The 11,676-nt window shown below is 38.2% G+C and overlaps 1 protein-coding gene across 1 annotated transcript in view; it reads right to left on the bottom strand.

Annotated features, from left to right (window-relative positions):
* Positions 1-6,481: 6,481 nt before the first annotated feature.
* Positions 6,482-11,676, bottom strand: part of SPHKAP (SPHK1 interactor, AKAP domain containing) — a 43,907-nt gene continuing 38,712 nt past the window's right edge. The window contains exons 8-10 of the mRNA XM_062499336.1: positions 8,916-8,968; positions 8,647-8,831; positions 6,482-6,625 (exon numbers count right to left, since the gene is read on the bottom strand). Of these exons, the coding sequence (XP_062355320.1) occupies positions 6,482-6,625; positions 8,647-8,831; positions 8,916-8,968 (382 nt within the window). The remainder of the gene's footprint in view (positions 6,626-8,646; positions 8,832-8,915; positions 8,969-11,676) is intronic.

The raw sequence follows: 11,676 nt of genomic DNA, 5'->3' as shown, positions 1-11,676 counted from the left end.
CTGTCTGAGATTTTAATTTTTTTTCCCCAATGCTCAGATAAGGCTTACAGACTTTCATCTTTCCTTGGGTGAGAGGGAGAAGAACAGAAAGGATACACCAAAGTCAATGAAGTAAAAGCTAAGTTTCTAAATGGAAGGCGAATGAGGAGATGCCATGAAGGTTGGCTAAAATATCTTTTTGTAAGTTATAGGGGTGAACTGTACTTCACGAAAAAAATCCTTTAAACCATGACAAAAAAGAAAGGCATGGGGGGTGAAGCAAGGTGTAAAGTGTTTGAAAAATCCTATGCCCGGAAAAAAAGAGGGGGATCTCTCTTCCTGGAAACAAAGTATGAACAAAGAGAAGTAAACTAAAGAGAACTTTTGCCTTTGAGTAACTCATCCTTAAAAGTAATACCCCATGACTTTTTTAACATGGCCGGCAACTCAGTTTTAAAAAATAAAGTAGGAGGAAATTCATGATAGCAGATCCCAGGCAGCTGTTAATCATAAAAAAGTAGAGTCAAGAACTGGCTATTTCCTCTCTTTGTAAAAGATCCTTATAGCTAAACAAAAAGAAACTCCTTTCCCAAAAGTGAACTGAAAAAGATTATTTAAGTAAGGAATTGACTGAAGTGTCCCTGTATGTTGTTAAGCTGTAACAAAGGAGGAAAGAGGAACTGGTCTAAAAATCTGTTCTAAATTTATTATTATTCTTTGTGTTGTTAATAAAGTTTTTTTTTTCTTTATTCCCTTTTAAAGTTTTAAGCCTACTTTAGTTTTACTCCTAATCATATTTCACAACAAAAGATAAATGTATTACAATTGACAAACCTTAAACCGTTACACTCCCCCAGAAATTATCAATAGGTTCCACCTGTGCAGAGCTGGCTCCACTTCCTGAGAGCACTTGGAAGTGCAGTTGCTCTTTGCAGGCATAGTGAAGGAGCAGAACTGACTCATCTCCAGCCGACTTGAAAGAAGGATGAAGAGGCAAAGAGGGAGAAAGTAAGTGGACAGCAGAGAATGAACTTAGAGATATTTTGTTTATATTCTGTATCTCTGGTTGTGGAATTCTAAGTGTTGTTAAATTTAGTAGAAAGTTACTAAAGCTGATGTGTTGTGACTACCTCTGAGTGCTTGCCAGCACCCTTGTGTGTAAATGAAGAAACAAAAGTGCCTGTCATCACTTGGCAGATTTCCTGGTTATTTCAAGTAGTGCTGTGCTGTGGGAGAAGTGAGCAGAGAGTTGCAGATAATTTAAAATGGAATTGTAAAAATAATTTTAAAGATAATTTAAAATGGAATTTCACCAGTTAGCAAAGTGGCTGACACAAATCTCAGTAATGCCTGTGGTGCTTCCCGCGTTTTTGTGCAAAACCTTTGGATGTCCAAAATGTCTCTCAGTATGCTGGAATTGAAAGGGCCAGGAAGTGCAGTGCTGTTACATGTTGGTTTAGAATTGCCCAGTGTCCCTATATTGATGGCACCTGAGACTTGGGAGATTTCCAGCTGACAAAAATGGAGGAGAACTACTATAATGAGATGTATGCAACTACTGCTGCATAGTTAAAAACTGAAATTTGACTTGCTGTGAACTATCACAAAGTACAAAATATTCTTTGGACTGTGATTAAGAACTATATTCTGACCCCAAACCCTTAATCTTTTAATTTTATTTTCTTCCTGTTGCCTCTTTAGTTCTGATTTTTTCCTTATACTATGCTAGTGAATCAGATGTCTGTAATAGCTTTTGGCTTCAAGCTCTCATCCTAATTTTGCAAAAATACTCATACAGAGTTGAGGTTTCATACAGTAAGCATTGGACTGGCAGGCCATCTGGGTTCTATTTCTGATTTTTCCTAGATTAAGTGTGTAGAACTGCTTCTCAGGCTGTTATCTAAGTTTCTGGCTCATATGTGAAATATGTTTCACATCTGGTGTGGTTCACAGCACTGCTGGAAAGGGTGCTGGCTTGGTGCCTTCTAAGAACTTCAGTAGTACTCTGGATACTCTCTGTGAATGCTTTGATGTTAGGTTCTCTGCACCTTGGTTTACCCATATGTGGATTTAATAAATTATAGAGGTATGCATTAGGAATATATCACACAAATGTATCTTCCTGGAACCATTCTGTGGGTCTGGCAGCAGCTTTATCCCTTTGATTCCACTTTAGTCCCTCAGCCAAAATGGTGAATATGTATGTTCTACCTCTATTACCTGGAACTTCTAAAATCTGCCTACCTTATACTATCCAAGTGCTACTTTAGTCACTGTGTGGTTGGAGTGAGATGCAGCTTTCAGCATTACCCTGAAATGCTGGCAAATTTGGTTTCCTGTGACTTTACTGAAAAGGAAAGAGAGCCTTACCTCAGGAGAGCCCTGAAGTGCTTTAATAAGGCTTGTCACTGTAGAAATCATATCTCCTGTATTCTTTCTGTCCTTTAGACCTTTGAAATACTTTCAGAATAAACGTCTGTGAATATGCAATTCTGTTTTTCTGGGAAAGAAGTTTGTGTCATGTAACGGCTCAAGGACAGAACATACATTTCACAAGGATGGGGATTTCCATGTATTGGGGATTTCCATGTATTGGGTATTTCCATGAAATCCATGAATGGATTTCCATCATTTACATGATGAGTACTTGGATTTGTGACATGTGAGACTCAAATTCTTCCTGAATAGGTGATGACAGTAATACTCACTCCCACTTATATTTTAAAGGTGGCATTTTGAATGAATTTCATTTTTTGTCTCCTTCAGTGGGATCACTCACAATTTCCTGGGTAGTTAGTGAAAGAATGCAGAGATATATCCTGCTTCTGTTTTCTGATTTGCTGCACTTTACTGTCTACTTCTCAGCTGAAGCTGGGAGGAGGACACAGCCAGCAACAAATTGTTTTGATTGGTCTGATAGTCCAGCTGTCTAATATAACTGTCTGTTTTACCAAATACTGCACAGTTGCAAGTTGCCTTCTGAGGGCCTGTTCCTTGTGATGACTGGGTTCAGAGTGGGTTGGGAAAACCAGAATAGTGGTGTTACAGGTTTGCTCATATGTGGCAAAGGCTCAGGAATCGCTTTGACTCAACTTCTTAAATTGGTTAAGTATGGATGTGCTTTCCTTCTGAGCTGCAATTTAGTTTATTTAAGTAGGCCATCTGGGTTCTTTATTTCGATGGACTGGTGGCTTTTTCCCCTCTGTTTTGAAAAGTTCAGGATTCACAGTGACATTCCTACGCTTTTCTGTAATGCAGCCCTGCATGAAACAGGACAAGAGCAACTGTAAAACCGGCCTCTTCAGAAAAGTTACCTACTGAATCCAACAGGTGACTATTTTTATCACAGACTATAAATGGTTGATTTACTTGAAGACAATAAAAATCTTAAGAGGTATGAAGAAAATTGAGGTATAGTTTTTCATCTTCTAGTAACCTCAACACTACACAAACGCAACATTAAAAATGAAGTTTTAAAATATCTAATTAAAATACAGTGGAATTCCTTTTTGAAGAGTATCAGATCTATACCTCTTCATTATGTGGGTGGTAGAATCAACCCTGGCGTGGCAAAGCGCCTTCCCTTGAAGCTGCCTCCAGGAAGGGGAGCACTGCAGCTGTGGCTGCTGCTCCTGTGGGGGGCCTCTGATGGCCAGGGCATCCCCCAGACATCTCCTGCCAGAACTCTCCAGCTCCCACTTGAACTTGTGTAAAAGTCTTGCATCTTCTCATTTGATAACTTCTCTTGTTGTTTACTTTCAATCTGGTTCGTATGATTTTAATTTGTTGTATCCTAGTTTTTATCAAGAAAGATAGTGAGCAACCACCCCCAGTGTTGTTAAAAACCTGCATCATGCTCATGTAGAGGGAGATTTTTACCTATGGCTGTATGTTGTTCTCATTTAAGTGTATTTAATACCCACTTTTAAAAAACTGAAAAATATTAAGAATGGGCAAATGCTTTTCTGATTTAGCCAGTGAAGTGATGGTTTCCTTTTCTGTGTAGCAGTAGAAATACCTGTGGTATCTAGGCAATATTTCAGTAACTGTCCCTGTGAACTCACACACACACAAGGAGAGGAAACTCCTGAACTTCTGTCTCCCCACCCTTCTGCTCCCTTTTGCAGGTACTGAAATCAGCCAGAGTGAGCACTAATAGAGGTTTGTACATTGGGAGTTATTCTGGGCAATTAGGGTATAATTTCTCTTTTATTTTATTGTGATACTAAGAATATTATGTTTAGCCTTTTATCTCTTAAACGAATTGTGGAACCTGAGTAGCTTTGGCACTGAGGCAGGACCTGGACCTTGCTCTGGCTTGTTTTGGTCAGAGCCATGGATCAGATTTGTCATTGCGAAGCAAAGTTTGAGAAGCTTCAGGGGCGGCAGGCAAATATTTCATAGGTCAAAAAATCCATAGCTCATTTGTGAACCTTTTAGGAAGGCAAAGAGGACACACATCATAACATAAATTTATTTCTGAGTAAACTGCAACATTAAGAACTACTGTACAGATAAACTGCATCACACTGTTACAATTCTGTCATGATATTTGTGCTTTGTAAACATTTATTCTATCACAACAAAAAAAATGTATACTGACAACTAACTGTATTTGGTTTAAAAATAAATACACTTTCCCATTTATTAACTCAAACAAAGCACTTTAAGTCTATAATTCTTGGTGCTTTTCATTAGCTCTCAGCCTCAGAAATGCTGAGCATTCTCATTTGCCACTCATGTTAGCGGGAGTTACAGATGCTCAGCAGTTCTTAGGGGTTGCCCCAGTGACTCCAGTTATGCTCAGTGTTTGCAATAAATTGACCTTTGAGTCTAAAGTGATCTCTCCTGTTCTGTTTATATGGCAGAGTAGATTGAGAATTACTCATGTTATTTAATGTTCCACATTAGATTTTGACTCACGAACAATTTGCATTTTGTAACAAATGAGTGATGCATTCATGCAAGTTTTGTAATGGTTTTAAAGATAAAACTGAGAATATGGCTCTTTTTAATAAATTATTTAAAACTACTTCAAAATTTTCAAAAATACTTAGTGCAAAAGGATAGGGTTTTTTTCAAGAAATATTACAGAAGCATATACTGTTTTACGGAAAATAAAACTTCTCTTAAATATATATATATTTTTTTTTTTTGGGAAAAGCAGGCAGGTATTCCACTATTTGGGTAGAAGAGATGAAAAGTATTCTCAAAATAACAAATTGCAGAAGAGCTGTGATGTCATAAGTTGTTTTTACCTTTAAATTCACACCCAGTCTCTTTGGCAGAGTCAAGAGAATGTATTACTAAGTGCATGATACCAACAGATGATCTCAACAGGACGATAGCAGAGTACATCTTATCAAACAATTATAGAAATGTTAAAGGAATGTGAACTCTCACATATAGTCCAACAATTATCTTCAAAATGAACACGTCTGCTGAAATTTTAACAAACATTTTGCTTTCTTGTAAGTTACAAAAATTAACACTGAGATTCTTAGGACAAGATGGTGTTCTTTTCAGATATGCATTTCTTCATCTCATTAACAGTTTATTCAATTACACTAAAATTAAAATGGTACTTTTTCACTGCTTTTAACTGATGTGTAGGATGTTACAAAGTGCTTTCAGCAGCAGCACTTTAAGTAACAACTGTACTATCATGATTCCCTTTTGCCAGGCAGGGACACTGAGGCACAGAGGTGAAATGACTCGCCCAAGGTCACAGGGCTGGGGTGGGACAGGGCTTGAGAACTGCTGCCCTGGCTCACAGAGCTGTGTGCAGGAATCTAGCTGGTGTAGCTGTCCTGAACTGCACTGCTTCCCACGGAAAAGGAATCAGTTCTTTAGGAAAGTAACAGAGACTGGATTTTATTTCTTTGGGAAGGTTGCAGGAATCAGGAACAGCTATGGAAGAGAAATAAACACATGGGAAGAAATTAAAATGTGTTTTCAGCAGCTTTTTATTGTGTTGTCTAACTGCAAAGGTGTTAAGTGTTCAAAAGCTTTTACCCCTTAGCATATTATGGGGATCTCAAAAACCCATCAATACCACTTATCTAGGGACAAGGTGTCACTAGGCATTCTGAAACACACTCTGCTTCTAACAGTTAAACTGAACAAATACCAGTGTTTTTTAAAAACTGAATGCTAGGGTACTATCTCATTTTACCCTAATCAAATTGATGAAAATGGAATATATTAGATAATTAAGCCTCTGCTGTGTAGATCATTAATTCAGAAGGCTAAAAATCCATCCCCTCATAGTACAGTGCATCCTATAGCACAACATGTCAAGAGTCCCTCACGACACAGAAAGACACAATAAATTCGGGTTCACTTTGCTCCTGGGTCAGTTGTGGCACGGACTTGTGCTGTTCTTGTAGAGTTTGTACATCTTTGCACACTTTATTCAGTGATGTTCAGAAATCAGAGCATTACACAAACCACTGCTTATTTAAACTGGAATAAACCAGAGAGGCTGAACCAGGGAACCTTGTTAACCCAATTCAAGCAGCCAGTCAAACAAGCTGGGTGTGCTCTCTCTGTGCTCCTCGCTGAGCTTGCAGTATTGCACCACGGCTTGGAAGATGTCCCCCACTTTCCAGGACTTCCGCTGCACTAACTGCACGACATCTAGAAACTAAATTAAAAAAAAACCACAATGAAATACACGTGGGATTTGGTGAACGTTTCCTAAGGTTTTGTGGAATGCATACACACAAACTCCTGTTGGCCTGCTCTTTGTAAATGCACAGCTCTATGAGGCAGTGGACACCATTCAGTGCACAGCAACATCAATGTTCTTACTATTTATAAAAACTTCATTTCTCAAGTTCCATAGCTCCCCAAAAACTGATGGGCTCTCATGACATTTTCTAAATTAACTGCTTCTGTCAATTATTTCTTATTTATTGCAATGAAAGTAAAAACAGACGAAGTCAGTTTGATAAAGGATCACTATTCGCCATGTCATCAACAACTCATTGTCAAAATAACTGATGTGTGATTATCCATCTTAAAAAATATTTTTGCATTACCACTAGCTGTATTTTACTTCATATTTAGTTTTCTGTATTTCCATATATACATCCCATAGTATTTTAGATATTCAAATAGTACTGGTGAGAGGAAATTTTGTGTAAAATTTTGTCACATGAAGACATTTATCACAGTTGTGTTTTAAACATAGTATCTGTATTTGCCCTTTTTTTAATTTCCAGAGAAACCAGAGTTCAAATATATATTCTTAAGCAGCTGTAAAAAAAAAAAAATCCTGAGTTTTGTCCACTTGGTACTTAATAATGGGCTTCACAGGGTCATCCATCTGGTGCCTTTTTCTTTTGAAACACAAATGAAAATCAAAGCTTTTCACTTCTTTGAATTTCACAATAATTAGTTTGCTCCTTCTGTTTTTAGTTTTAAAGCATAAAAGATTGTGTCTCTAGTTAGTGTAACTGTTTGCTATTTACATACTGCAGCCTAAACTTTTAATATGTATTTTAATGATACTTAATAGGCACGTGATTTCCATGAACACTGTTGTAGGCAGGATGTGCTTCATTATTCTCTAGTGTATTTTTGCAATTGAATTAACTGTTTGCCAAAGCACATGGGTAAAGCTGACAGCTGTTTCTTTAATTAGATGCAATTTGGACTGTTGCTGTTGAATGCATTTTAAATTATGTTTATGATTCCAAAATGCATGTACTCAAGAAAATCAAACAATATCTCTGCTACTCAAAATGATCTTCCCATAAGAGACCAAAATACTGATTTGTAATACTTTTTTCATTAATTTACTTAAATACTAACATACTTTTAAGTCTTAAAGCTTAAGCTGACTTGCTGAACTTGGCAATGGGTCTCTTTTGGTCTTTCCTGAAATGCTGTCATTGGTACTTGGTGGGGTCTACAAAGGAGCAGCAGCTGATCATTCAGGAATAGAAAGAGTTTGGACTTCTTGTGGCTGTTTAGGACTTCAGTGTTGCTCCTGGCTCTGGCCTGGACTAACACCTCAGGGGATTTCTCAGTGATCTGTGTCTGTCCACTTCCTCTGGAAAGAGACTTCAGCTCTCACAAGCTGTATCCCCAGCTGGAGCAATTTATGAGCAGCCAGGCACAAGTTCAGACTGACCTGAGGCTGCTGTAATTGGTGTTATGGGCAAGGCAGAACCAGCATAAGGACTGAAAATCTTGAGTCCAAACAATGTCTCACATTATAGTGACCAAGTAGCAGAACACTGTACATGTGATGACTACACACAAATGTTTTTCATTTTTATTTTTTGACCCTTTGTACTTAAACTTGATGTGCAGCCTTTCAAATGCAGCCACATAAAGGACTGTTAATTCTGCCTGGGCATTAGTATTTAATTAGTATTGATATGAAAAAGTGAACAGATTTGTCAAAGCATGCTATAGAGACTTTGGAGAAGGTCTCATGGTGACATTTTCTTATGCCATAGACAATCTACTACGTATTTCACATACCTTAAGTTCTGATACCTGTGCTCTCATTCCTTTCTCTCATATACAGTAGCATTGCCATCTTGCTGTAATGAAGATGTTTTTGCATCTGCTTTTAAGCTCAATAACTTCAATAAACCATAACTGCTACAGTTATGTAGACATTAATAGTATGCCCAGTTCTGCAAACACTACCTTTCCAATTCTGTTTTCCTGAGATTTCTTAAAATAGATAGTTGGAATTCCAAGTTCAGAAGCAGCTATCCACTGCAGGGTGGCTCGCAGCTCCACGTCGGGGCACTCTGGTTCCAGATCAAAGTTTATCACCAGGAGGTCCTTTTGACAGTTGGCTGTTCCCACTGAAAGCTCAGAAGTACTTTCTGGAAAAACAATCCCACCAGTTACTGTGCAATTACTTGTGTTATCTTCAAACTATATATTTTAATTGATATGGTTCAACTTACCCTCAGTGTTTTCTGTCTGTTCTTTAAGGAAAACCTTTTCTTCTACTAATTCACTTAGAAACAAACAACAACAAAGCTTATTAGTCATACTTAGGAACAGCCTACAACATTGCTTCATGATGAATAAACTTCTCCCTCAATGCAAGACCTAGAAAACTGGAAGAAGAAGGTTAATAGGATGAAACAACAAAATGCTGAATATATTTCATTATTTAATCTGTGAATCAGGAAAAAAATTACTGCAGCATTTTTCTGTACCAGGATGAAGTACTTGTATTAGTTATGTCATGTATTAAGTTTCACCAGGATCTGTGTATCTTTACAGTTCATAAAATGACAAGCAAACGACATTATGGTAAGACACAGCAAGTCTCATAACCTGGGTGGAAATGCTGAATTTCCAATGTCTGCATTTTGCTGTGAGAATTTTCTGATGTCACTGACTTCAGGAAGTTGCCATGTTCAGGATGGGATGTACAGTCTGTATGTTTGTGCAGTGGCTGTGCCCTGGCTGCATAATGACATTCACCAGCTGGCAGGTTGTACCAGGATCTTGAGGCAGGATGTACTTGCACATCTCTTGATAATTAAATTGTGTGTTCAGTAGAAAAATTCCCAGAAATAGGTAAGATGTACTGTGGGCCAAATTATTACTGTTATTATTATTGGAAAGAATGCTGTTGGGCTTTTTTAAAATTGCATTTAATTAATCCTTATTTGTTTGACCTTCCTTGGAATTGCAGTAGAGTTTTGATAATATCTGAAGTTATTCAGAAAAGAAGGTTCAAAGATAGAAAACTGATACCACAGAGACCTGTCTTCTAGACAGGATGGCTGATAGGTCTGGGTTCTCAAGAGATCCACCTGACTGGGTTTTCCTGTAGTTTTTCACTGTCTGGTGCCCTCACTCTGCACAGACACCTGCATGTGCTTTTTTCTGAAACCATGGGCAGGCACAGCACCAGGTGCAAAGCAGGGCTTGGCACGGTTTTAGTGGCGTAAATGATTTGCAATTAAAATTGGACTAAACATCAAGTCTCACTTCAGTGACTACTTACTTAATCATAGGAGAAGATGCCACGTTCTCCTGATAAATTTCCAGGTCCATAATGCCAAGACTGCTAGTTGTACTGCTGTTGCCATTGCTGACAAAGCAAAAGTTTAAGTATTAGTGCCAAGCTGTGCTGAACATGTCTCCATACATCTTCTAAAAATTTATTTCTGTACAAAACAAAGTGGGGAGGAGCCCTGTTCCATAAAAATCAATTGCACTCAGCAAGTGGTTCCCTGAATGAAGCACACTGGTCTGCTCAAAGTAATGAGGTTTTTATTCAAATAGTTCTAGATTGAGCATGTATCAAGTGCATCAAGATGTTGTAAATTGGAGGGGGAAAAAGTGGACTCTTCTTGTGAATGGCTTCTGCAATGAACACTTGGCCTCAAAAACCGAGTCTGCCTGAGTCCTTGGAAAGAAGGGCTAGCAGGTACAGAGATGTCCTGCAAGAAACCTGCAAAGATCCAGCCCCCTCTGAATACGGGGAGTTAAGCAAGGCACTGGCTGCCCATCATACACTTACCTGTAGGGTGAGTCCACCTGGGTAACCAGCAGCAGTGTCAGTGTATTAAATCATACCCCAAATACTGTTTGGGATCTGATGGAACCCACAGGTACAGAGACGGCCCAACGTGTTTCTGACTACTCTGAAAGACTGAGATTTTAATGAAAGCCAATGCTTGTTGGGACCAAAAATACACAGAAGTATTCTCTTCAGCTTCATCACACGGATGAAGCAGCAAACTTGAAGATATTTGGGAAAAATATTACCAGTTCACTTTATAACATCATTATAAATGTGACAGTGAATGTTTATGCAGATATTGTAATAGTCTCATGGACAGGTTGTGAATTTGCTGGTTGCAAGTCAATTACCATGAACAAATTCTATGTGGCAAGTCACAGTGAGCCACTTAATTTTTACTGAAAAAAACAACTTATAGTATTTTCCCCTACATTGGAAGGATTGATTAGACAATTCCTTTCCCCATCAGGGTGTTCTGAGACATTGTCAATATGCCATGCATTCAGACTTGCTGTAGCAATTTCTGTTCCAGTGCAGAGCTGAAAGGTGCAATATTTCAGCTCAGATCAAGGACTTTGTTAAAGGTTGGTACTGTAACAACAGGAAGAATGTTCAGCTGCACTGACAGCCATGTTTTGTTCAGTAATTTCAGCCAGCCAACAATGCTTCTCTGACAGAGACTCTTTTTTTTCCCCTGCTCCATTACCATAATGTCTTCCCTCCTTGTCATCCTAATACTCAAGAGAAAGATGTAATGACTTTATAGTATTTTAAAACATAGTCTTTAAAAAGAGCATGTGAAGGAAAAACCTTACTCAGTTTGATGCTGTGAAAGGGCTGAAATCAAACTACCATCACTCTATATGAACTCTAAAGACTAAGTAACATTTTCAAACATTTGTCCTGACTTGAATTGGAACAAAATCAGAACACAGCAGTAGGAGCTCTTGAATTTATGTCTAGTCAGGGAAAAATTTGTCATCCGCTGTTAATTTGTGTCCCTGTGCCAGTCTAAGCAGATCAGGGCTCAATCTTTTGTTCTCAGTGCATAGATTTCTGGTAGGAATGGTGTTCTTGTCAATCTTGGCTAAGGAGGTGCCAAAATTAACATTATGCAAACAACAGCAAATAAATAAAAAAGACTGTAGCAATTAACTTGTCCAGTGGCCTTTTTGCTGTAG

The sequence above is a fragment of the Cinclus cinclus genome, chromosome 10 (genome assembly GCF_963662255.1).
Source record: "Cinclus cinclus chromosome 10, bCinCin1.1, whole genome shotgun sequence".
NCBI lineage: Eukaryota > Metazoa > Chordata > Aves > Passeriformes > Cinclidae > Cinclus > Cinclus cinclus.
This window is presented reverse-complemented; position numbering and strand designations above follow the sequence as displayed.